Raw genomic sequence first — 27,664 nt, 5'->3', positions numbered from 1 at the left:
ATCAGCCAATGGTTGCATTCGGGGAGCAGCGGGCGGTCCAATCAGCTCCTTCACCCGGAAACTGATGGGAGTTATTGTCATTGCACATGTTATGGGCTGAGAAGGGAGCAGGTCGTGCAGTTCAAAACGCAATAGAGCTGCTTTTCTTGTTTCACTCTCCAAAAAAAAATCAATTTGTGCACTCTCACATTGAAAAGCATTTCGCGAGAAAATCAGGAAAATGCTGAAAAATTCACAGCAGGCCGGTCAGTATCTGCAGATCAGAAGTTAACGTATCCAGTTTGTGCTCTTCATTAGAATGAAATGACTGTCACGGTTTGCTAGACCCGGGGTTAGTCGTGGGACAGAATCTACCTGCAGTGTGGTTGTACACTTTATACCAAGGAAGGTGCTACGAATAAGGTGCGCTTCGTAACATTTCAATTGTGTATAGCTTTCACCGTGGACTTATTTAAAGCGTAAACAAAAACAGAATTACCTGGAAAAACTCAGCAGGTCTGGCAGCATCGGTGGAGAAGAAAAGAGCTGACGTTTCGGGTCCACATGACCCTTCAACAGAACTGAAGTATAGTTAGGAGAGAGGTGAAATATAAGCTGGTTTAAGGTGGGGGGTGGGGGGGGGGAGAGAGAAGTTGAGGGTGGGGTGGTTGTGGGGACAAGCAAGCAGTGATAGGAGCAGATAATCAAAAGATGTCACAGACAAAAGGAACAAAGAGGTGTTGAAGGTGGTGATATTATCTAAGAAAAGTGCTAATTAAGAATGGATGGCAGGACACTCAAGGTACAGCTCTAGTGGGGGTGGGGTGGAAAGACTAACAAGGTATTAGTTGTAGATTTAAAAATAATGGAAATAGGTGGGAACAGAAGAATCTATATAAATTATTTAAAAAAAAACAAAAGGGAGGGGGAAGAAACGGGGTGGGGATGGGGGGAGGGGGAGTTTAAGATCTAAAGTTGTTGAATTCAATATGCAGCCCGGAAGGCTGTAAAGTGCCTAGTCGGAAGATGAGGTGCTGTTCCTCCAGATTGCGTTGGGCTTCACTGGAACAATGCAGCAAGCCGAGGACAGACATGTGGGCAAGAGAGCAGGGTGGAGTGTTAAAATGGCAAGCGACAGGGAGGTTTGGGTTTTTCTTGCAGACAGACCGCAGGTGTTCTGCAAAGCGGTCGCCCAGTTTGTGTTTGGTCTCTCCAATGTAGAGAAGACTGCATTGGGAGCAACGAATACAGTAGACTAAGTTAGGGGAAATGCAAGTGAAATGCTGCTTCACTTGAAAGGAGTGTTTGGGCCCTTGGACGGTGAAGAGAGAGGAAGTGAAGGGGCAGGTGTTGCATCTTCTGCGTGGGCATGGGGAGGTGCCATAGGTGGGGGTTAAGGAGTAGGGGGTGATGGAGGAGTGGACCAGGGTGTCCCGAAGGGAATGATCCCTACGGAATGCTGCCGGGGGTGGTGAAGGGAAGATGTGTTTGGTGGTGGCATCATGCTGGAGTTTAAAGCGTATTGGGAGTTGCTTATTTTTTAAGATATTTACCTAGAAATCACATTTTGGATCCAATGAGTGAGTGTTAGTCCAAATAAATGAGACTTGATAGGTGTGGTTATGGTGGGAGGACTATTGCTTGTGGAATTGCAGCCTTGGGAAATTAGAGCTACTGATGTACATGCATTGGAATAGCCACATGGTGAAAGAGTGGGATGTTGTGATTAAAAAGATAGAAATGAAAGACCAACCAACCAGCACAGCTATCATATTCCTGCTTTTTATGTTCCAAATGTGCTAGCTTCTCTTTCAAAAGTCAAAGCTTTTGAAAAATAAGGTTCTAATCAATTCTTTGCCTCACTCTGGCAAAAGAACACCTATTAATCTCAGTGAGGTGAATCAGGACCATTTTATATCTGGGACTAATATTGATCACCTAAGGAAGTTGTAGAGGAATTTTCCAGTTATTTATAATTACGAGTGAAAACCTGTTCTCATGTCTCTTAAAACAATTCATTTGTAGTGTTTCATGTGGTATTATCCCTTTCATGTGAATTTTTAGGTGGAGATGGGCTGAATTTGTCATTCAGAGCTGGCAAGTCTTAGTGGTATGTTTTTTGGGAAGCAGAAAAAGTAAACCGAGTGGCAAAACTCTAGTTGCTTTAGATGTTCTTCGCACAGGGTGGCAGTTAGTTTCACCAACCCAACTCAAGGTATCCAAAATCTCACTTCTCCAGACCCCCAAAAATAAATCTTATGCTTATCTGAAATTTCTACGCTACACTTTTAAATAGCTCTGCATTTTACTGCAAAAATCAGCGCACTCTTATTTATAACATTGATCTTGGCAGCCTTGAAAATTTAATTTATTTTGACTTGTTCTACTGTTTTACTGAAATGTGAATGCCTGAACCCTTTTAAAGTTCTGAATATAATAATTTATAAAATTTTAACAAGCCATTTTCAATCTTTACCAAGGTTTGAAAATGAATTTACTGCCAAAGAGCTCAAAAGAGTTCAGTTCTGCTGAATATTGGGAGACATTCTTCAAAAAACGAGGTGCAAGTGCCTTTGAGTGGTATGGGTCCTACGTGGATCACTGTGCCGTGCTGCACAAATACATCAAACTTAAAGATAAGGTACAGTCATAATCTTTTTTTAATTGTGCCTGGTAAAAGCCCATTTCTTAAAGCAAAATTGGTCCTTTTAGTTGTATTTTAGCAGTAAATTAACTGCATGTTGAATTACATTTTCAGCCTTGTTTTGGCCACCAATATGCGCGTTTAAAAAAAATCTTAATTGTTGAACGAGATGCAAAGCTTTTGCACCACAGCTTTGTCCTATTATGAATAAAGCAGTTTGATTACTTCTTTAGTTCCTAAGTAAGAAACCTCGGATTTTTGTTTCTAAAGAAGAAACTGGTTATAGTTTCCAAGTGGATGCTTTGTACAATAACGTAGCACTGTTTGCTTGTGTATATGTCCTATTTTGGTTTAAATTACTCCATTAAAACAGCCATGTTTGTTTGAGCTACAGACATTGTAAAAGTTGTTATTTTTCTTGGTGTTTTCTGTTAGTACGGTGCTGTGATCAACTAACCTGATTTAATAAGATCATGGGTTCAAGTCACACTCCAGAAACTTGAGCACAAGACCTAGAGTGCTACCCAGTTGGTGGCATCTTTTGGACAAGACGAAGACCCGGTCTGCCCCTTTGGATGGACATGTAGATCCCATGGCATTGTTTCAAAGCATGTCCTGGCCAATATTTATCCCTTAAAGTGACATCAGTAAAATAGGCGATTTGATTAGTTATCTCATTGCAGTTTGTGAGACCTTGCTGTGTGCAAATTGGCTGCCACATTTCTTGCGTTACAACAGTGACCGCATTTCAGGAGTACTTCCTTGCCTGTAACGTACTTTGGGACATCGTCGGGTCATGAGAGGCGCTCATTAATTGCGAGCTCTTTCTTTTGCTCTTTAACCTCTTTCAGGGAAGGGAGCTGCCGTTTGAATTTGAAGGTGAAATGCATGGGAGATGTAGTGAGTGGCTTTATTTTTATATGTCTTATAATTCGGTGACCCAAACGTTGATTCTGTAAGGAGGTCAGAAATCTTTACGCAGCTGCAGTAGGGTTTGAGCTCACAGAACAAAACTGCTTATAATTGGACAGTTAAGATTGGGGGTTTTAGACTACAGGGACAGTTGGGAGGGGGGGTGGGGAGGAGAGGGGGCGGGTGGGTGGGATTGAAAGAATTTGTGCCTGTGCTGTAGAAGGTGTTTAGCTGAAATAATAAAGGGCACGTTTTTGGGTGGAGCCTAAGCATGTCTTTCTTGGGCCTGAGGCATGCTCGATGCTAGTGGTGACCATATTACGTTCCATTCCCCACTCTGTCATTCCTTCTTCTTTTTAATAAATAATCACACACATAACAAAATATATTGAAGAAATTTCAACAAAGTAATTCAGGTTCCCCCTCTTTCCAACTTTGATCTTTAGGTTCTCGTTGTTGGCTGTGGTAACTCCGAACTAAGCGAGCAAATGTATGACGTGGGTTACCAGGGGATCACGAACATTGACATAAGTGAAGTGGTGATAGACCAGATGAAGGAACGCAACGCCACTTGCCGACCGACAATGGCCTTCATGAAAATGGACATGGTGCAGATGGAGTTTGGTGACTCCCAATTTCAGGTGGTACTGGACAAGGGGACCTTGGATGCCGTAATGACAGATGAGAGTGACGAGACGCTACTCAACGTTGACAAGATGTTTGCGGAGATCGGGCGGGTCCTGCAGGTCGGCGGGCGCTTTGTATGCATCTCGCTGGCTCAGGAGCACATTGCAAAGAAAGCCGTGAGCTACTTCTCGCAGCAGGGCTGGCCAGTAAGAATACACACAGTCGAGGAACAGAGCACGGCCAACAGGCAGTTCATGATGCCAGTGTTCATCTTCATCTTCACCAAGTTCAAGAAGATTCCTGGAGCTGGCCACAAGATCCTGGAGATGTGCTCAGAGGAGCAGGACAAGCCCCTGCGACTGGACAGCGTGGGACAGCTGCTGGAGGCGGTGAAGGGAAGGCAGCAGTATGCACTACTCCGAAACCACTTGAGCAAGAACTCCACCAGCGGAGAAAATGTGTCCCTCACTCTTTGCAACAGCGTGTCTGGGAAACCTCGCTACACCTTTTACATTGTTGATCTGCTCTCTATGAAAGCTTCTCGCACCAACCACTTCGCAATTTTCATAGGTGAGTGTCCTCCTGATGTGCAGCTGGAGGGGGTATGTGATGCGTATCTGTTCTAATTTTGTATTGGCATTAAATCGCTATGGTCTTGCTTAAAAAGGTTGTTGGGTGAGGAAATATTGGGGTAGATTTTGTGGTGGTAACGATGGCAAAATTGTCAGCTTTCACAAGCATTGTTCTAGTGAAACTGACAATAACTTTGGGAGCTTAGACAGCCGCAGAATAAGATGGCAAGCAGTGATCCTACACTTCTCTATAAGATGGCTATAGCAGTTCCCACAGACTCCCACAATCTCCCTTGCACTATTGGTCTCGCTCTAAAAGCCCTTGAAAAAGTTATAGGTTGTTGAATGAGGTATAACTTTTTTTACAGTATACTCCTCCAGGCACCATGCCCTAAGAGCACACTGCCACCATGGACTTCTATTGGATTGGTCCATGATTATGCTGGGCAAAGTACTGCAGTGGTTTGCCATTGCCTTCTGCAGTTAGGCTAACAAGGAAACTCTTGCGCTCTTACTGCCATCAGGCGCATTGGAAGGATTTACAGGCTGATAATCAGCCTGTTTGGCCACACTATGAAGGCACCTTCCATGGCCATCAAGTCCCGAGCTTGAACTCTGAACTTCTGGCCCAGAGGCAGGGACACTGCTCCATGCGCCACAAGACATCCACAGGATACTAACTTCACAATTACTGCTAAACACCCTTACTGGTCCTAATTTTATATTTTTGGAATGTCACATTTCTCCACAATGATAATCAATACACAAAAATTTAAAAAAGCTATTTATTTTCTTAAAAGTCTGTTTAACCGTGTTAAGATAGAGGCTAAAACATTTATTTATATCGCTAGCTGAAATTTTAAAAGTGAAGGATTTTAAGTACTTTTAACTTCCTGGTTTGCTGTGTATAAGACAAAAAGATTTCCACATGATTGGCTGCTTACCTGCTTGCCGAAATCACTGCTGTTGCACACCAGGACATCACCCTGACTTGGTGCTGGATGTAAACTGCCACCAGGAAAGGGAAAATTCACACCGCAGAGATGCTTGTGGACAGTTTTCTTTGTCTGTGGACAGATTAGCTTCGCCACCGACTATAAAATCTAGGCTCAGAATTTGCTGGGAAAGTAACAGTAAGTTCGTGGCCTTCACTGCTTTAGAATATTCAAAAAGAAATTGCAGCAATTTGTGGCGAGGGAGAGAGACGCCATGACTTCTGAATCACCACAAATTGCTGGAGGATTTGTGCCGTTCTGCCTCGCAAAAATGGAATCTTGTCAGGAAAGTCCCAGAGCGCATGTCACTCAAGAACAGTTTTTCTGTGTTGGGAAACGGTGAGAGTGATGATTCCTCTGGAGAGTGCAGCCAGAGCCCAGCCGCACAAGGGAGGAGGAGAGAGAGAAGAAGAGCAAAAGTGGTAGGAGACTCAATAGCGAGGGGTACAGTCAGGCGTTTCTGTGGCCGCTGATGTGACTCCAGGATGGTGTGTTGCCTTCCTGGGGCCAGGATCAAGGATGTCACTAAACAGCTGCAGGGCATTCTGAAGGGGGAGGGTGAACAGTCCGAGATCGTTGTTCACATTGGTACCAACGAATTAGGTAGAAAGAGGGATGAGGTCTTGCAACAAGAATTTAGGGAGCTAGGTAGCAGATCGAAAAGCAAGACCTCAAAGGTTGTACCGGTGCCATGTGCTAGTGAATATAGGAATAAGCGAATAGAGCAGATGAATGCGTGGCTGAAGAGTTGGTGCAGGAGGGAGGGCTTTAGATTCCTGGATCACTGACTCCATTCCTGGGGAAGGTGGAACAAGTCCGACAGTTTGCACCTGAACCGGGACGGGATCAACATCCTTGCGGAGGGGTTTGCTAGTGCTGTCGCTGGGGCTTAAACTAATTTGGCAGGGGGATGAGTTATGGCGTGAAGGTATAGTAGGGGGTGATGCACAGACAAGTATAGAAGAAAAAGCAAGTCAGTCTGGAAGGCAGAGCATCTATAGTCAAGTTAAGGCACAAGGGAGCATGGTAAGACTGGATGGCAGTCCTGGATGGGAGTGGGGGGTGTAAAAGAAAAGGTAGGGTCACAATATTGATCAAGGAGTCAATTACTGCAATAAGGAGGGATGAACCTCTTAGAAGGTTCCTCAAATGAGCTATATGGGTAGAATTTAAAAACAAAAAGGGGGCAATCACATTGCTGGGAGTGTCCTATAGACCCCCAAACAGTCAGGGAGAGATAGAAGGGCAGATATGTAGGCAATTCTCAGAGAAGTGTAAAAATAATAGGGTAATAATAGTAGGGGTTTTCAACTTCCAATATTAACTGGAATAGACAAAGTGTGAAAGGCTTAGAGGGAGCGGAATTCGTAAAATATATCCAGGAGAGCTTTTTAAGCCAGCACATAGAAAGTCCTACAAGAGAGGGGGCGATGCTGGACCTAATCTTAGGGAACAAAGCCGGGTAAGTGGTAGAAGTGTCAGTGGGGGAGCATTTCCGTGATAGTGACCATAACTCAGTAAGATTTAAGGTAGTTATGGAAAAGGACAAAGTTGGACTGGAAATAAAGGTTCTGAATTAGGGGAAGGCCAATTTTAGCATGATAAGACAGGATATGGCCAAAGTGGACTGGGAGCAGCTACTTGTAGGAAAATCTACATCAGAGCAATGTGAGTCATTCAAAAAGGAAATATTGAGAGTGCTGGGCCAACATGTTCCCGTAAAGGTGAAGAGTGGGACCAACAAGTCCAGAGAACCCTGGATGCCGAGGAATGTACATGATTGGATTAGGAAAAAAAGGGAAGCTTATGATAGATACCAAGGGCTCAAAACAGCGGAAGCTCTAGAGGAGTATAGAAAATGCAGGGGATTACTTAAAAAAGAAATTAGGAGAGTGAAGAGGGGGCATGAGAAAACACTGGTGGGTAAAATAAAGGAAAATTTTATAAGTATGTTAGAGGCAAGAGGATAACCAGGGAAAGAGTAGGGCCCATTAAGGGCCAAAGTGGCAATTTGTGAGAGGAGCCGGAAGACGTAGATGAGGTTTTAAATGAGAACTTTGCATCTGTATTCATTATAGAGAAAGATGTAGGTATAGAAATCAGGGAGGTGGACTGTGATATACTTGAACAAATTAGCATTGAGAGAGAGGCCTAGATGAGATGTATCCCAGTCTGTTGTGGGAGGTAAGAGAGGAGATTGCATGGGGCCTGACATTAATTTTCAAATCTTCTCTGGCCACAGGAGAGGTGCCAGAGGAGTGGAGGACAGCTAATGTGGTAGCATTATTCAAGAAGGGTGATAGGAATAAACCAGGAAGCTATAGGCCAATGAGTCTAACTTCAGTGGAAAAAGTTCTGAGGGACAGAATTAATTTTCACTTGGAGAGGCAAGGATTCATCAAGGAGAGTCAGCATGGCTTTGTCAAGGGGAGATCATGTCCAACAAATTTGATTGAGTTTTTAAGGAGGTAACTAGGCCTGTAGATGAGGGTAGTGTAGTTGATGTAGTCTACATGGACTTCAGTAAGGCTTTTGCCAAGGTCTTGCATGGGAGAATGGTCAAGAAGGTAAGAGCCCATGGGATCCAGGGCAATTTGGCAAATTGGATCCAAAATTGGCTGAGTGGCAGGAGGCAGAGGTTGATGGTCAAAGGTTGTTTTTGTAGTCTGGAAGCTTGTGTTCAGTGGTGTATCACAGGGTTCAGTGCTGGGTCCCCTGCTGTTTGTAGTGTACATTAATGATCTAGGCATGAATGTAGGAGGCATGATCAGTAAATTCGCAGATGACACGAAAATTGGTGGCGTAGTAAATATCGAGGAGGAAAGCCTTAGACCACAGGATGAAATAGACGGGCTGGTCAGATGGGCAGAACCGTGGCAAATGGAATTCGGTCCTGAAAAGTGTGAGGTGATGCATTTTGGGAGGACTAACAAAGCAAGGGGGTGCACGATGAATGGTAGGACCCTAGAAAGTACAGAGGATCAGAGGGACTTTGGTGTGCATGTCCATAGATCCTTGAAGGCTGTAGGACAGGTGGATAAGGTGGTTAAGAAGGCATATGGGATACTTGCCTTTATTAGTCAAGGCATTGAATACAAGAGCAGGGAGGTTATGATGGGGCTGTATAAACATTAGTTGGCCACATCTGGAGTACTGTGTGCAGTTCTGGTCACCACACTAGGAGGGATGTGATTGCACTAGAGAGGGTGCAGAGGAGATTCACTAGGATGTTGCCTGGGCTTGAGCGTTTCAGCTGTGAAGAGAGACTAGATAGGCTGGGGTTGTTTTCCTTAGAGCAGAGAAGGATCAGGGGGGACCTGATTGAGGTGTATAAAATTGAGGGGCTTAGATAGGGTAGATAGGAAGAAACTTTTCCCCTTAGTAGAGGGGTCAGTAACCAGGGGGCATAGAGTTAAGGTAAGAGGCAGGAGGTTTAGAGGGGATTTGAGGAAAAATATTTTCACCCAGAGGGTGGGTGGTATCTCGAACTCACTGCTTGAAAGGGTGGTAGAGGCAGGAACCCTCACAACATTTAAGAAGTACTTAGATGAACACTTGAAACACCATAACATACAAGGCTATGGGCCAAGTGCTGGAAAATGGGATTAGAGTAGATAGGAGCTTGATGACCAGCATGGACATGATGGGCCGAAGGGCCTCTTTCCATGCTGTAAAACTTTATGGCTCAATGACTGTTGTCCTTGGCCTCTGAGTCTCAAGAAATTGCTAGATTTACACCATAAATATGAATTAAACTTGCATTGAAAGTAAGGGCTGGCATTTCACAGGTTAAGAGCCCTTTTAATGAAAAGACTTATGTTCCTGCAAAGCCACTCAATCTCTCAACCCAGGAAGGGAACAATTAAGAACACAAGAAACACTGGAAGCTCAATCACGCAGTTAGAAAATTGGTCACAAATTTGAGTTCTGAGGTTGCAAACCTCAACACTGACAGCAGTGGTCAACTAAGCCTGTGACATGGTCAGAAGGGGCATGGCACCTCATGAAACACTGACTGTGCCTACTTAAAGATCATCTTCAGGCAGCAATTCAATGGTGGCTCTGACGGATCTTGTAGATAAGTCAGTCACTTGTGGGGTGTTTCCCATTTGCACTGGAGAAGGTTTTGTGCTGGAAGGCGAGAGATCAACACAAGCATGGGAAAGTAGCTCAGAGCACCTTCTACAGTAATTTGATGCAGTTTGATGGCAGTTCCACAGGGCAGGGAGACGGAATGGCTGTTTGGAACTGATGAAGGCCGGAGGCAGCTTGGCAAAAGTGCAGAATTCAAGCGCTTGCTGGTGGTGGTGTTACACCGAGACCAACTCTACGAGAGTATGGAAGCCATTCAGTCAGAGCTGTCGGGGAAGGTGATGGAGTTAGCTCCTCCTGGACTTCCACCAAACCAACAGGTAAGTTTTTGCTTACATTATATAATACACAAATATAAGATATATTTTATGTGTGTGTGCGTGTGTGTGCGTGCTATTATACTCCAACTATCTCTTCTTCAAAAAAAGGATTCTCTTTGTCCTCTTGACTGCCAAACCTGTCTTTGGTCTCTAGCATCAGGGGCAAAGGAGCAGGTTGAACTTTTTTGTTTCAAATGTGGTCAGCTATTTGTATGTTCACCTTTACTCTATTGGTTTTCCTGAGTGCGGGCTGGCTTAATTCATCCTGTCGTGAAAAACTAATTGTGGTATATGTAATTTCTGACTTTGGAGCCCAAACATCACCAGTTTGTTCCCCTTGTACAGCTTGGGGACAGCAAAGATTTAAGAAGTTGTAATGCCCCACAATTTTTCACTTTGAATCGTTTTCTCCCCGACTGCCCCCTCCACCCTGACAAAAATACTCAGGATGAGGGTGTCACTGGCTATGTCGATTATGTATTGCCCCATCCTTAGTTGGCGTTGACAAGATGGTTGTGGGCCTTCTTCCTGAATCACTGTAGTCCATCTGATGAAGGGGCTTCCACAGTGCTGTCAGCTAGGGAGTTCTAGATTTTGACTCCGTGATATATGTTTCAGGATATTGTGTGACTTGGTGTATGTATTTGCCAAGTCTTTGGGAATTTTGTTTGGGTTAAAATGACTTTGAAGATGCACATGACTATAAAATATTTTCTTCATGCACCAGGCAAGTGATAAATGAATAGAAAATTTAAGTCAAACTTTTCTTCGGCTTTCCTTTTGCCTCTTGGGGATTATGCTCATTCATGGACATGTTTACAGTTATGAGGGTGGGACAGTCTGTGCTGGGGACTTCTTTGGCTGCCGTAAATTGTGGTTTATGTCATTAACATGGCTCTGTCCAACTGAAAACTAAATTTGTTGCTTGTAGTTAATGAGGACTAGGACACAAACTTAACCTTCTGATTGTGAGTTAGTTCACCAAAGCAGGATAAAAACAGTGCTTCATAATGTTGGAATTAGGGGCCACAACTATGGCCTGAAATTTTCTGACCACATGCACTAGTTTGCTTGCCTTTGCCAGGAATGCGGCCACAGGATAGAGTGTTAATCCTTTTGTCCCACTTTAATTGCAAGGATCTGAAAATTGAGTAACCTTGTAGGGCAGTGTCAGCGAAATGTAGTTATTACTCGAGGGAAATCCTTCACTGGGATCGCACGTGGTAAAGAAGGATTGTGTTGTGGCATTTGTAACTCTTCTTTATAATGTCCAGGTGGAATGTTATCTGCTCCCTTGGCTGGATATTAAGTTAAGCATGGTTGTGACAGCGGTATCTTGAGTGTTTGCTTTATATCTGTGCCATAAATATCTCCTTTACTGTCTATGCATGAAGAATGTTTTGATGCAACATAAATAAGCTCATGCACTTGAGGACAGGTAGAAATAATGTGTTATATTTTCTACTGTTTTCTGATTAATTCAGTCTGTTTGCAACCTTGGTGTCACATTTGATCCCAAGACAAGCTCCCGAAATCATATCCCTGCCATCACTGTGACCACCTATTTCCACCTCTGTAACATCACCTGATGTCACCCCTGTGTCAGCTCATCTGCTGCAGAAGCTCTCAATCATATCTTTGTTACCTCTAGATTTGAGTATCCTAATGCCCTCCTGGATAGTATCCCACATTCTACCCCACTATAAGCTTTAAGTCATCCAAAATTCCACAACTCATGGCAAGTCCTGTTCCACTATCATTCGTGTGCTTGCTGACTTACATTGGCTCCTGTGCAAGCAACATCTTGATTTTTAAAATTCTCATTCTTGTTTTCTAACCTCCCTGTGGCCTCGCCCCTCCCTATCTCCGTTATGTCCTTCTGCCCACAACCCTCCCAGATATCTGCACTCTTATAATTCTGGCCTCTTGTGCATCCACAATTTTAATCATTCTATCCTACACCTCTCTGTCTCTCTCAAAGAAAAGAAAGACTTGCATTTATATAGCACTTTTCACAACCACTAGATGTCCCAAAGCACTTTACAGCTATTGAAGCACTTTTTGAAGTGTAGTCATTGTTGTAATGCAGGAAATGTGGTGGTTAATCTGTGCTCAGCAAACTCCCACACACAGCAATGTATTTTTGTGATATTGATCGAGGGATGCCATCTATGCTTGTGTAAAAGTCGAATTTTTGAGACCAATTTTTTAGGCCAGATGTCAGGGAGTTGACTTTTACACGGGTAATCTTTTTGAGGGATTGACATATTTGCTTGATTTGGGACCAAAATGACCGTCGCAATGGGACAAAGTTAAAAACCAACAACACTAAAGAATTCATATTAATTTTCTAACATTTAGTTCTGTATGTAATTTGTAATGTTACAAAATTTCATCTTACTCAACATAAATATATACCATAACGAATTAACTAGAATATTTCACATTGAAATCCTTCGAAATCACTGATCACCGTCTGAATCACCAAACAATTTGTCCCAATAACTCTGTTGTGCAACATCATCATAAGGATCTTCCTTGTCTTCGTCATCATCATTATCATCATTGGTAGTACCAGTAACTTCAGCGGCATCATTCCACAAGTAATTGTCCTCGGTACCACCCAGCGCATTGGATATTCCACCGTCCCAGACGAGCAAACCTTTTTCTTTCCATAGTCTTACTGGTCTCAATTTCCACACTTATTTTACCCATTTCTTGCAACCACCTTCGTCCAGCCTTTCTCGTGAACGTGGATGGCAAAGCCTTTCAGAATTTTCTTTGGCGAGTGGTTTGCACTTGATTATCGCTGTTGGCTTTAATTTTGTGCAATTCACCATACGGGTTGGAGCCACTGTGAGCTGGATTTTCTGGTGGCCAGTCATCCTTATAAGGAGGAGTTTTGCACCAATCTTGGCAATGGCTTTGTTTGCTGGCATGTCGAATTTCAACGGTGTTTCATCCATAATTCCATGGCAAGCCAGTCAATTCGCATTGTTCTCTTGATGTCGGATGGCAAATTGACGGAATTTGATGATTTTATCATCAAGTTTAGGTGGCAGACACTGTGAAATTTCAGTTTCCTGATGGAATACTGAATTGCGTCTTTTTATGAATCTTGTGTACCACCTGGCGCTGGCCTTGAATTCTGGAATACCATCTTTTTTTTTGCTTCTCTGAGGGCATTTAGTCAGAAGGCTCTGCAGGTGATTATGACCATTTTGCTGATGCTTGTTAATTCATTCTACCATTTTTTCCTTCAAAGGGAGGGCACTTGCTCCGTTTTCCTCTGCCGATGCATTTATGTTTTGGCATCTGATCTAGTTTTTTTGGATATCCTTTTCCAGTTTCCAACTATTTTCTCAGAAACGTTAAACTCTCTTCCTGCTGCACAATTATTAGCGTTCTTGGTGAGTGCTACAACTTTCATTTTAAATTGATCTGCCTACATGTTATTCTTTCATGAAGAAGTTGTGATGAATCATGTGGTACACATTAGTCTTGTCGATTGGCTGGGAAATTGCCACTAGGATTGGCAGAAGGAAAATCTAAAGGTTCCTGCGTGTACCTTCGAATTAATGAACCTCAGTAATTACCTGTAAGTAATAATGCAGTTTGATTCCTGAAAAACTAGGATAGAATTTTACACAGGGTATATGAAAAATTCTGTTTTATTTGATCAAAAGTCTTGGGGTCAACTTTTACATGAAGTTGACATTTACGTGAGTAAATATGGTAAATATTGGTCAGAACACCGGGGATTTTTCCTATACTTTTCTTTGGAAGGTGCCTTTGGATCTTTTACATCCATCCAAGGAGGCAGATGGGGCCTTGGGTTAACATCGCATCTGAAAGACAGCACCTCTGACAGTACAGTGCTCAGGATTGCATTAGAGTGTCAGCCTTGCTTTTAGTGTTCAAGAGCTGGAGTGGGACTTGAACCCAGATCCCTGTGACTCAAGAGGTGAGTATGGTGTCAACTGAACCAAGGCTGACATCTCATTTTCCTTCTTTAAGTCACCCCTCAAAACATACCTTTGACCTAGCTTTTGGTCAACTGACCTAATATCTCCTTATGTGTCTCGGTGTCATGTCTTGTTTTATGATGCTCCTGTGAAGCGCCTTGGGACATTTCATTACATTAAAGGCACTATATAAATATAAGTTGTTATTGTTCAAAGCGCTAGAGCCCTAAATTGTGTAATCAGAATTACAGAATTGTTACAGCATAGAAGGAGGCCATTTGGTCCGTTGTGTATGCACCGGATCTCTGAAGGAGAAAGTTACCTAGTGCCACTGCCCCGCCTTCTCCCTGTGGCCCAGGATGTTCTTCCTTTTCAGATCATAATCCAATTCCCTCTTGAATGCCTTGATTGAACCTCTCTCCCCGACACTCTGAGGCAGCACATTAGAGCAATAGTAGGGAAAATGCTAGAGCCTTTTATAAGGGATGTGATAACAAGGCACTTAGAAAATATCAGTGGGATTAGACAAAGTCAGTATGGATTTATGAAAGGGAGATCATGTTTGACAAACCTGCTGGAATTTTTTGAGGACATAACTTGTAAAATAGATAAGGGAGAACCAGTGGATGTGGTGTATTTGGATTTTCAAAAAACTTTCGATAAAGTCCCACATAAGAGCTTGTGTGCAAAATTAAAGTACATGGAGTTGGGGGTAATATATTGGCATGGATTGAGAATTGGTTAGCAGACAGGAAACAGAATAGGAATAAATGGGTCTTTTTTGGAGTGGCAGGCAGTAACTAGTGGGGTACCACAGGGATCAGTGCTTGGGCCCCAGCTATTCACAATATATATCAATGATTTAGATGAGGGAACCAAATATAATATTTCCAAGTTTGCTGACGACACAAAGCTAGGTGGGAATGTGAGTGATGAGGAGGATGTAATGAGGCTTCAAGACGATTTAGACAGTTTGAGTGAGTGGGCAAATATATGGCAGATGCAGTATAATGTAGATAAGTGTGAATTTATCCATTTTGGTAGGAAAAACAGAATGGCAGAGTATTATTTAAATGGCGATAGATTGGGAAATGTACTTGTACAAAGGGACTTGGGTGTCCTTGCACACCAGTCACTGAAAGCAAGCATGCAGGTGCAGTAAGCAGTTAGGAAGGCAAATGGTATGTTAGCCTTTATTGCAAGAGGACCTGAGTACGCGAGCAAGGATGTCTTACTGCAGCTGTACAGGGCCTTGGTGAGACCATGCCTGGAGCATTGTGTGCAGTTTTGGTTTCCTTACCTCAAAAAGGATATACTTGCCATAGAGGGAGTGCAGCGAAGGTTCACCAGACTGATTCCTGGGATGGCAGGATTGTCGTATGAGGAGAGTATAAAATTCTGACAGGGCTGGACAAACTGGATGCAGGGATGATGTTTCCTCTGGCTGAGGGCTCTAGAACAAGGGGTCACAGTCTCAGGATATGGGGCAGGCCATTTAGGACTGAGATGAGGGGAAATTTCTTCACTCAGAGTGTGATGAACCTGTGGAATTCTCTACCACAGAGGGCTGTGGAGGCCAAATCACTGAATATATGTAAGAAGGAAATAGATGGTTTTCTAGACACTAAAGGCATCAAGGGATATGGGGCGAGACTGGGAATATGAGATAGAGGATCAGCCATGAGCATATTGAATGACAGAGCAGGCCCGAAGGGCCGAATGACCCACTCCTGCTCCTATTTTCTATGTTTGTAAGTTTCTATTCCAGATCCCAACCACTCGCTGTGTGAAAAAGTCTCCTTTGCTTCTTTTGCCAATTACCATAAATCTGTGCCCTCTTTTCCTTGATCCTTCCACCAACGGGAAGGATTTTTCTCTATCTACTCTGCCCAGATTACTCATGATTTTGATTACCTCGATTGAACTCCTCCCAGCCTTCACTTCTCCAAGGAAAACTGTCCCACCTCCTCCAATCTATCTACGTAACTGAAGTTCCTCATCCTCGGAACTGCCTTTCCTTTCACAGTGCACTGTTGTTTGGAGGCTTGGAAGATTTCTAGATGTTTTGTCTTTAATTGCCCTTTTGACATGTCAGAAATGATTACTGAGTGCAATTTAACAAATTGATGGATCGCAGTCTCTTTTGCTTTGCCCTTTATATTTGACATAAAAAAATGTTCCCCGATTTATAATAACGAGGTTGGTTTTTTTTGCATTTCTCCTTTTGGAAATGAGCAGCTCGAACAGTCAATGTTTCTCTTAAACGGTAATGATTCTGTTATTGTGCAGGTTCCATTTCTATCAGTTGGAGGAGACATAGGGGTTCGCACAGTTCAGTATCGTGGTGCGAGTGATATGAGTGGGGAATATGTCATTGAAGACGTCAAGGGAGAAGATGGCAACTATTTTCGGCACCTCATATTCCTCAGCAACGTCAATGTGGTGCAGTCGGAGGCTAAGCTATTGCACACCGTCTCAAAGTCAGGTATTATTTGAAAGTTTAGCTGTGGCTTGAGAAAAGACTAGTGCAATGCTTCTGAGCAATTGAAAAACTGATACTTGTACTAGAACGGAACAACGGCGAGCAGATAGTGACCAATGAGATGTAACCTAACTGTTTTGGATAATCCCTCGCTGAAAGAATTCTTATGTTTAGTGTTTCAATTTCTGGAGCGTCTGCTAAGCCCAGCTGTATGCCAACAGCCAAAGTCCATTCTTGGAGTTATTTGGGTTACAAAAAATTGCCTATATTGTACTTGCAGATATATGGTATGCTACACCCGCAAACTGAACGCATGATGGATATTGCGTTTGTGATGCTGCTGTACGTTCAGTGCTCTGTAATCTCAACTTGTCTTAAAGTTTACATGTACTTTCTGCATGCTGATGTAGTGAATGGAAAGGGCATTAAGTTTACGGTAAATTTTCACCCAAACCCACTTAAAGCCATGATTTGCAGGAAGGAAGAAAATAATATTTTTTAGATCAATATTGATACCTGCTTAATGGAAGCTGGACTGGCTTAATGGCCAGCTCTCCTGCCTCAGAGCCAGAAGGCCCCGGGTTTAAGTCCTACTCCAGAACTTGTGTTGGTGCTGGTCCCAAGCCTGGATAAATGGGGAGGGTTCGTGGCAGAGGGGTGTATCTGACTGTAAAACCACCTGCCGAATCCAAAGATGATGCTTGATCAGGAGGTGATCAGCCAGCATTGTGGTGACCCCATGTAACATGGGCAAAGCCAGAAGAGAAACCATTAATACCTGCGTAATATGCATCCCAACTCCCCAAACCACCTTTCGAGCTTTTTGGGTAAAAATTACCTGCATTGCATTACAGATATATGGTATGATATGAAGTTAATTCACTTCCCTCTTTTTACTGGATTTTTAATTTATATGTTGCGTGGAAATGCAATGCAATTGACTGCTGATAATCACATGACTGTTCTGAACATGTAATGACGGATCGAGAATTTTATAAATTATACCTAAAATACCTAAAATTCCTAAAGTGGTTATCGGGTTGGAGCGGGTTTTGCAGGAGTTGCTTCATTTTGAACTCTGTTTTCTCCTCCCAGTTTGTGGAGGAATGCTAGAATTTTTCTCTGATTGAAAAGAGGAATCTTGCCCTGCTGGGGTTGGAGGTGAGTGGGATGGAGGTGGGTACTCTCTGATGCCGGCATACATCATTTTTCTCAGCAGCATAGCAGGTTGAAGTACCAACGCACCCCCTGCCCAGCACCACACGTTGCCCCAGCATTGGTGTCTCATGGTAAGTAATAACCTACAAGCAGAACCTTGTGTTCAGTTTAACTTTCAGAGCACAGATGTTTTTCCTTTTTTTTTCCTTCCCCCAAAATAGTTCCATCACAAAGAAAGAAAAAGAAAGACAAGAGGAGAGGGCGGCCATGCTCAGAAGCTGAGAAGACTTCAAATCTCAAACCTGGTCAGGCTGTCGACAAAAGCTACCTGTGCTGTGACCATCATCGAGCCATGATAGCTGGCTTGGCTCTCCTCAGTAAAAAAGATGGTTTATTTGCAGGTAAGGAGCAGAGAAAAAAAGAACAAGGTTAAAGTAAAATGTACAAAAACTTTCATTGATCAATTACATTTTAAGGTAGCAATACATCCCAAGGTGCTTCATGACCAGACAGAAATTGACATTGAGCCAAAGAAGGAAACATTAAGACAGATGATAAGGATAGTTTGAAGGAGGAAGACCTACATGGTTGAACTAGTGGCTGCTAATAGCCGGGTGAAGGAAGTGGGAGCGTGGTGGAGCTGATGGCTGGGCTGCAGGGCAAGGCAAGAGGTCAGAGTTCAAGGAGTGCAAAGTTCTCAGATGGTTGTAGGGCTGGAGGAGTTTAGAGATAGGAAGGGATGAGGGCCTAGAGAGTTTTGAACTCAAGAATGAGAATTTTAAAATTGAGGCGTTGGTCAGCTGGGAGCCAATGTAGGTCAGTGAGCACAGGGGTGATGGCTAACTGCAATCCTACTGATTTGCAGTTGTACTCCTGTTTTTAGATAAACATGTTTAGTGTTTGCTTTTAGACTACGAATGCCACAATTCAGAATCCCCTGGACGCCATTTTCTCAAAGAGGAAGAAGGAGCTTGTTTGAGAGGCCATTATCATCATGTGAGTGAATTCGAGGCTGACATTTTATCTTGCCCATTTACAGCTAAAATTTTAAATCTGAAACCTGGTTACTTAAGACATTTTTCACCGAGGGAAGTAGGTGGGAAAACAAAAATTAGTCAAGGAAATGAACTTGCTTGTTTCCCATTTTGTTGAGGCTGGGTGCTGAGTATTACTTTAATATTTCAATATTGTATTGAGTACAAGTATAAGTTGTTAGTTTTACAAGATGGCCTCTTTATTGGAGAATTATCTTTTATGCACATGAAGAGGTGATGTTCAGAAACATCTATACTTAGGTTGTGCTTTAACTTGCAGAGAAGCAAAGAGAGAGTGTGTGAGTATTTTGCTTTAATATTAAAGGAGGGAAGCAAAATTCATGAGTGGAATTGCTGAACATTTACTGTTTAATTGTTGCAGTGATGTGGATTATAGCTAGGATGAAACATTTTCACCATTATCTGAAAGAAACTTCCCTTTTCCCCCTCGTGTTCAGTGGCATGGTAATTATGTGACTGGACTAGTAACCCAGAGGCCTGGATTAATAACCAATAATGGCTGGAAGCCTTAATAGCATAGAGAGTTGAGATAATGTGACATTAATATGGGAAGAGCTATATTCCCAGAATGTGGGTGATGTTGCTAAGGCTATAATTAGTTACCCTGAGAAGGTGGTAGTGGTGTGAAGTTACGTTGAACCTTTGCAGTCTTGATGATGAGGTGCCTGCAATGACGCTCGGTAGGGAATTCTCAAATTCTGCCCACATCAGAATGAACAATATCGCATTCAAATTTAATGCAAAATTCTATCATATTATGGTCATATTATGCAGTATATTCTGTAGATTATATGATGTGTATCTACAGTGCACCCAGTGGCAATGGAGATGGATATTGAGTTTAGTGGCATGGGCCACCAGTCAAGCAAATTGCTATGACTTGGACACTGCTGAATTTCTTGAGAGTTGTTATGGGTGCATACTGCCACTAACCTTCTATCCTTAATTCTTCATAAGCCCCACCTTGTCTAAGGCTATACTGGATGCATCCTGTACTGCAATAAGTTGTGCTTGGCAAACATGCCTGACCTTGCTGAGATTTAAAATCTAAAATGCTTCAAATCCCTCCATGGCCTTGTCCCATTCTTACTTGATAACTTCATCCAGTTCTAAATCACCCTCCCGCAAAATTGCATTTCTCTGACCTTTTCTGCATTTCGCCTGATCACTTGGCAGCAAAGCTACCCCCGCCCTGGAATTTCCTTGGTAAGCTCTCAATTTCTCTCTCCCCCTTCAAAAAAAAATCAATTTATATCTTTTCTAAGATTTTGGTTGTCCTTCCATCCTAACTTGGGCTCATTATTTTCCTTGTGTAATGTCTGTGAAGTGCCTTTTAGGTCATCTGAGTGCAAGCTGTTTTGGTTGTGCCTAGGATATATATATATATTGAAGACTGAAATGCAAAAGTGCAATTTCCATTTTGAGTGAAATGTTACAGATCTTGACCCAAATGTTTTAGCTGATCGCATAAAGCTGAATGGGGGTGACCAAGCTTTGCTTTTCTTGTATTGCCCATAGACACTCCCTTTTCTCTGCTGGTAGTTGGCCTCGGTGGCGGCAGCCTTCCATCGTTTATTCATGATTATTTCTCCCAATCGACTGTTGATGCAATTGAAATTGACCCTGTGGTGTTGGAGGTGGCAACCACGTGGTTTGAGTTTTCCCAAGACGATCGAATGAAGGTGATTCTGGCAGATGGATTGAACTATATCCGTACAGTCGCAGACAGTGGTAAGAAACCCAGAAGATCAATGCTTGTAAGAGCATTGTGCACTCCCTTCCTCAAGCTCCTTGCTCTGCTCCTTGCTAATGACCAGATTTGGCCAGTAGTCATTCTTAGAAAAAAAACCACACACACACACACATTCTTCTGACTAGCAAAGAATTTGGATTTTATTAATTGACACAGTTCAGCACCATCTGATCATCTCAGGTTAGCATGGCGTGGCACCCTTTATCATGTGGCTAAGTGTTGGTAGAAAAGATAAGGGTACCACCAACACTAATCAGCAATGGAAACAGATTAAGAGACTCTGTTAAGGAAGGAGGGGTAAACAACATAGGGATTTTAAGAGCAGAAAAAAATCAAGAAAACAGGGGTTATAACTGCAGTGTTGTAAAGGATGGAAGAAAGGAGAAAATGTAAGAATATCAATACCGAAGAAGGCTGATTTACTGACACTTGAATAACGAGTTAAGAAGAAAAACAAAAAAAGGCACGAGAGCAATGGTTAAAAGAGCAGTGTGATATATTCGAAGAATTTGATCGACTAGGAAGGGTAGGCCTTATATGCAAAAGCAAAGAAGGTCCATGCTACTTAAAGAACTGAAAACAACAGTAACAGAGAGTAAGGAAAGTGTTTTATTAACAAATACTGATGAATAAGAAATAAGGATCATATTGAAGAACTATATGCAAAAAATGAAAAATCTGAAATGATTGAGCTAGAAGAAGGCAGTAATGTTGACATCCATTTCATTGAGCCAAAAGTACTAGAGAGTGAGCTAAGAGCAGCAATAAATGAGATTAAAAGCTGGAAAAGCAGTTGGACTAGACGAAATACCTATCGAGTTGATTAAAAACATGGGAAAAAATTTAACATCGATGTTTACTAAGCTGTGCAAAGATATTTACTTATTGAGTGAATGGTGAGAGGACATCATGCAGCCAATAATGATCACCCTAAGAAGAAGCCAAAGACACGTTCTGATTTACATACAATAAGTCTGATTACCCATATATTGAAAGTTGTGTTGAGAATTATAACAGAGAGAGTGGGTGTGAAGATGTGGAACTACATTGGAGATGACCAGTTTGGATTTCAGGGAGAAAGAGGGACAAGAGAAGCAATTGGCATTATAAGATTAATGAGTGAACGCAGTTTAGAGTTTGGACAGGAATTATGGCCGGGATTTTCAGGCCGGACTGGAAATTCCTACCAAAAGTCAATGGACTTTTGACTGCCTCTCCACATTTTCCACCCTGTTCCTGCCATGGGCAGGACTGGAAAATCCTGGCCCATATGTTTGTTTTGTAAATTTTGAAAAATCGTTCGATCGGGTTGACTAGATTAAACTCTTGACAGTGCTGAAAGACATTGGAGTAGACTGGAGAGATAGACGACACATAAGAAATCTGTACATGGGACAAACAGCAACAGTGAGAGTAGCCAACGGGGAGTTGGAACAATGTGTACTTGGAAGAGGAGTTCAACAAGGGTGTTACTTATCACCAGTCCTCTTCAGTGTCTATGCAGAAGTAATGATCAAAGAAGCATTTGAAGACACAGAAACTTGTGATTGGGAGGAGGGGCGAATTATAACATCAGTTAGATTTGCAGATGACAAAACACTTGTAATCCTTCTACTGTGCTTGTTACAAGAAAAAGTAACAAATGACGAAGTGATGTGGAGAGTAAATGAACAAAGAAATTTGTTGAACGCAATTGGGAAAAGGCGGAGAGACTGTGTGGGGCACATTTTAAGAGGAAACGGACTTGTTAGAGACATTATGGATGGAAGATTTCAAGGAAGAACAGGGAGAGGAAGAGAATATCAATGCTGGATGGCTTGAAAATTGAAGGCAGTTATAGGCAAATGGAAAGAATGGCACAGGATAGAGAAATATGAAAAGATTACTATGTGCCTTTGGGCAGAGCATACATGATGAAATTGAGTTGTCTTGTTTATCTTATTGTAGGAAATTTTTTATTCCTGGGATTATATCGATGACTCAGTTGCTGGAGAGATCAGCTGAATCCCTTGTGTGGTTTCTAGGGTTTCTACAATGCCTAATTTGTTCGTCCATGGGGACATTTGCTTTAGCATTCATCATTTGCCTCTAGCTCTCTTTCTTTCCCTGACTCCTCCCCCACCGAATTAAAGACTAACTCTGAACTTTTGCTTAATTCCTGTTTCAACTTTTCTGGCTGAACACTTGCTTATTTTGTTTTATGTGATAGCCTGAAGAGCTCAGGGGGTTTTAGAATCTTGGACTTGAATCAGCATTTGACATCTGCTTAATTTTTTCATTAACAGCACAATCCTTGTCAAAAGCATCTGCATTTGCTGTCATCCTTGTAAACTTGCATGGGAGAGTATCCGAGGTTAGAGTTGTTTTTCTACCGGCTCAGTTCCATTTTATTTCGTTCAGTGTTGCTCTACTTGCAGTGTGATCCATTTTGCATATTTTAAAATTCCGTGATGTTTTTCTTTTGTTTGAAGATCCTTATGGAGGAGGGTGGGCATATAGTGCACTGAATGCTCCTGCTTTTTGCTGACTTCCTTTTCAGACATGCACAGATTGTGACCACTTTTATCCAAGTCAGAGACATATTTAAAAGTAACGAAATCTACTGATTAACTAAATGTTCTTCTGTTCTAACTAATCCCTTTATATCTGTCATATTTTCCTAAGTGAAAAACATTGCTCGTTTCTGTCCTGCAAAGCTCATCCTTCTCTTTGTCTTCTTCAGCTGGCATGCTGTGCCAAGCATAAATTTCTCATGTCTATTGCATCAGCAAATCTAGGACATAAATAGGACATTCCTGGGCTTATTTTTATCATATGTTTTCACTGGCAGAAAACGTGTGTGCCTATTGTAGTTTCCCTTTTCTCTACTTCAAAGTTCAGTACTAAATACGTACTTAAAAAACCAAACTGCAAATGGATAAACCTGCTAAGTGCATTAAAATTTTAACATCTGCTGTTTTGCCTGTTGGTGCACTTTCTAAATTCACATGCAAAATAATCTGCAGCAACACTTTATCTCTTTGGTTTAATTGTTACTGCCCTGGCCTCAAACCTAGAAGTTCTATTTTAAACATCTGGAACTTTGAGCAATAAAGCCAAAAGTTCTTATTTTTTCTGATGGGTGACTGTACTTACTATTTTCCATTAATCCAAAGCCTGTAGCCACCGTCAATGAGTTCATAGAGAAAAAAGCTGATTAAAATCAAAATGTGTTTCTTTCATTGCTGCAGGGAATGCCTCCTATGATGTCATTATGTTCGATGTGGATAGCAAAGACACAACCCTGGGAATGAGCTGTCCTCCTCTAGCTTTTGTAGATGACGTATTCCTACTAAAAGTACGAAATCTTCTGGCACCCCAAGGTGATTGATCTATACCTTCGAATACTTAATAAATCTGTGTTGCGATCAACTATACCTATGTATGACAGGTACATTGTGTACCTTTTCGCCAGAAAACAGGTCATGTAGTACACATGAAAACTCAGGGCCTGCACCTTTTTCTATGAAGTTTTTATTTGTGAACCCCTTTTATGATTGCGAGGTTCTGTTGCTTGGTTTTAAAGGAGCAGTACAACCTGTGCGCTGTTTACATTGTTTTGCTCATGTGGATGAACATCCCAACAGATCAGGTTTTTACAGGTTGGAGTTAAAATGTTGTGCTTGCTTGAACCAGCTTTTGCCTCAGTGGGAGCACGTTCGTCTCTGAGCCAGATTTTCGTGTGTTCAAACCCATACCAGGATATGATCACTGAATCTTGACTGACATTTCAGTGTAGTGCCAAGGGAGCGCCGCAGTGACTGAGGTGCGATCTTTCAGTTGAAACGTTAAATATAGATTGATGTATAAGATCTGGTGGCACTATTCAAAGAAGAGCAAGGATGTCCTGGCTAACACATCTCCATTAAACAATATGAGTGAAGCATTATCCATCCATATTTAATGTCTCAACTGAAAGACCGCACCTCAGTCAGTGCAGTGCTCCCTCAGTACTTTCCCTGCCTCCCTGCCCCACCCACTCTCTAACCTACATAGTATCCCTTGATGACATCATCTGCAGACATGGGGTCAGCTTCCACATGTACGCTGATACTTCTCTGGTCTACCTCTCCACCACCTCTGCACAGCTTGTCCAGTGCCTAGTCCTGGATGAGCTGCAGTTTCCTTCAAATAAACGATGATCAACCTGAAGCCATCGTCTTTGGCCCCTGCCACAAAATCTTGCCACTAATTCTGTTTTCCATCCTGGAAGTAGCTCCCAGTCACCCAAAGGTTCATATTTAAAATTCTCGTTCTAATCTTTAAATCCCTTCATGGACTCTTCCGTCCCAATCTCCAACCACCCCCAGCTCTCCACCTTATCACTCTAGTTGCTTTAACTATCTGACCCCTTGTATATTGCCATCATTGGCAGCAATACCTTCAGAAACCTGGATCTTGCACTCTAGAATTCCATATTTAAATCCCCCTGCCTCTTCATGCTCCTTTCCACATTCAAAATCCTTCTCAAAACTAATTTATTTGCCCGAGGGAGAATGCTTTCCACATTGAAATTTGAATGACAGAGAGGAACTATATTTGATTTTGAGGAGGGGTGGATAGGGGTGGTGGTGGGGTGGAAGTGTTGTAAGGCTCAGGTTGAGGAACTTTTTCAAAGAGAATTTTATTCTGCATCTGGCTTATGCTATACTTACTTTCAGGGAAGTTATGTATGAAGTTATGTGCTGTGTCAGACTTGGAATAGTGTCCTCCTCTCAATGTGAACCTAGTTTGTCACCATGATGAATTTGAGAAGTGAAATAAAACCTCAGGAAGTGTCTGTTAGAGAGAGAATCCATGTATGCATTTTAATGTACATTCATTTTCAACGTTTCAGGACTCTTCATTCTGAATCTGGTCTGCAGAGACCATATACTGAAAGAGAAGGTTATGGTAACGCTCAAAGGGGTATTCCCTCTTATTTATCTCCAGAAGATTGAGGGTGAGGTAAATGAAATTTTGTACTGCCAGTTGACCATGGAACTTAAAGCTAGATCGAAAGACCTTCTTGAAGCAGGTCAGAATCTGGAAAATACTCTGAAGAAACATGGCAAACATTGGGACCAAACCTACAATCTTGCAGAAATGTTGAAGACAGTTACAATTGTGTGAAGGTTCCTACACTTTTAGACTAGATGTATGTAGGGTACCATTTCTGTTAACTATTTGCAGTGACTTTTGATGCCATTCACTGAGAATGTGGACCTATTTCTTAAAATGTTCATCACGATATTCTCAACCAAACTAAATGGGTGTGCCTTAATATATTGCTCCAGGTATCTATGAAGTGCTGTGAAAGTTTCCAGTTCTCTTTAAGAACAAAACATTTACTCCAAAATTCCTTTTAATATAGTACATATAAGTGATTGGTTGGAAAAATTATACACTCATTTTGAAATGGTGTACATTTTGGTTCTTTGTGTCTAACACATTACTCCAATTTCCCAGTATCACCAGGAATCTGGTGGCAGTGAGGGTATTATATACTCTTGATGATTTATTGGCTCTAAGTGGTGCTATATACATACAGAGTCACTCAGACCACAAAGTCCAAATCAGTAACAGAAATACCTGGAAAAACTCAGCGGGTCTGGCAGCATCGGCGGAGAAGAGCACTTTTGACATTTCGAGTCCTCATGAGCCTTCAACAGAAGTTCTGTTGAAGGGTCATGAGGTCTCGAAACGTCAACTGTGCTCTTCTCCGCCGATGCTGCCAGACCTGTTGAGTTTTTCTAGGTATTTCTGTTTCTGTTTTTGTTTTGGATTTCCAGCATCCGCAGTTTTTTGTTTTTAAGTCCAAATCAGTGCCCAGTTTGCTGATTTTTGCTTTAGTGATGGTTGCAGCATTACAAGTGATCTCAAATGGTTATGATAAAATCATATTTTAAGACCTATGTACTGTAAATATTTTTTATATTTAAAGTACAAACCTGAAATTAGTACTGTAGCTCCTAATGTTTTACAAGCTTTTATTTAAAGGTATTGTAGATTTACATGACAGAACAGTGTATCTCTAACGATTATATCCCCGTTACAATGGTGATGGACTTGGTGATCATTTTAAGGCTCCACAGTGGAATTTACAATGTGTAAATTTGCTTTTGCTTTAAGTCAATCCTGTAAGTTAGTTTCAGTATTCTTTAGGGAAATTTCAATTAAATGTTCTTTCTTCGGTAATAGGACAGACATGTCTTTAGGTTTTTCCAATTGCATCACAAGTGACAGCTTTTGTTTCAGGAGGAACTGATTTTGGGTTTATTTTGTTTGCTCTATTCTGAATAAATTATATCGTGAAAATATGTAATTTGAGCATTTTTTTTTCCTCTCTCATGTTTGGTTTACATTGTCTTGCAAGTAAACATTTTGACGCTAACAAGATTGTTTAAAGTGGTGAGTTTTTGTTAATAAAATGTAATTTTCCTGTGATGATGGAGGTGATGAAGTGTTGAATAAATGCACATCATTAAGGTGGGCAGGGAGATGAGGAGTTGGCTGAGAGTGACAGAAGGTCCCGATGTAACTAAAAGTACACCAATAGAAGATTTTATTTCCAAGGTAATGTATCTCACTGGTGCACTCCATTGGCTGATTGCAGATCAATTCTTTTGCACCACTCATGAGTGAGTATAAAATGCTATGTTTAGCAGTTGATAACGCAGCAGGAACACCAATAGTTAATGCAAACACATGATACTTGAATGGTAGCAATGGGAAAAAATGTAGTGTTTTGTCTGACTTTTTTTGTGTTCTGCCTCTTTATTAGGGTGCATGTTCGGACTAAAGTCAGGTTTACATACAAGAAGGAATAATTGTCAAGGAAGCACTGGCCCAGGCTTTACAATTTTGTTTGCGGTGACTCCGGTGGAATGTGATGACTGTTTAACCTAGAGGCATTTCACAGAATCTCTCAGTGCAGAAGAGGCCCTTCGGCCCATCAAGTCTGCACTGACACATGATAAACACCTGACCTACCTATCTAATCCCATTTACCAGCACTTGGCCCATAGCCTTGAATGTTATGACGTGCCAAGTGCTCACCCAGGTACTTTTTTAAAGGATGTGAGGCAACCC

At 41.9% G+C, this 27,664-nt stretch overlaps 1 protein-coding gene across 3 annotated transcripts; it reads left to right on the top strand.

Annotated features, from left to right (window-relative positions):
• The first annotated feature begins 52 nt into the window (after positions 1-52).
• Positions 53-27,020, top strand: mettl13 (methyltransferase 13, eEF1A lysine and N-terminal methyltransferase). 3 transcript variants are annotated; one of them, XM_078561580.1, is made up of 9 exons: positions 53-402; positions 2,460-2,620; positions 3,982-4,732; positions 9,942-10,141; positions 16,396-16,591; positions 17,968-18,147; positions 20,320-20,532; positions 23,785-23,916; positions 25,431-27,020. In XM_078561580.1, exons 2-9 carry the CDS (start codon positions 2,468-2,470, stop codon positions 25,703-25,705), a joined length of 2,100 nt encoding a protein of 699 aa, XP_078417706.1. In that variant the 5' UTR covers positions 53-402; positions 2,460-2,467; the 3' UTR covers positions 25,706-27,020. The 3 variants fall into 3 exon arrangements, with proteins under 3 accessions (XP_078417706.1, XP_078417705.1, XP_078417707.1); XM_078561579.1 differs by having other exon boundaries at positions 77-245; XM_078561581.1 differs by lacking the exon at positions 20,320-20,532 and having other exon boundaries at positions 77-245.
• The last annotated feature ends 644 nt before the right edge of the window (positions 27,021-27,664 follow it).

The sequence above is a fragment of the Cetorhinus maximus genome, chromosome 17 (genome assembly GCF_964194155.1).
Source record: "Cetorhinus maximus chromosome 17, sCetMax3.hap1.1, whole genome shotgun sequence".
Taxonomy (NCBI): domain Eukaryota; kingdom Metazoa; phylum Chordata; class Chondrichthyes; order Lamniformes; family Cetorhinidae; genus Cetorhinus; species Cetorhinus maximus.
Note: the sequence above shows the minus strand (reverse complement) of the source record. Positions and strands in the feature narration are given on the sequence as shown.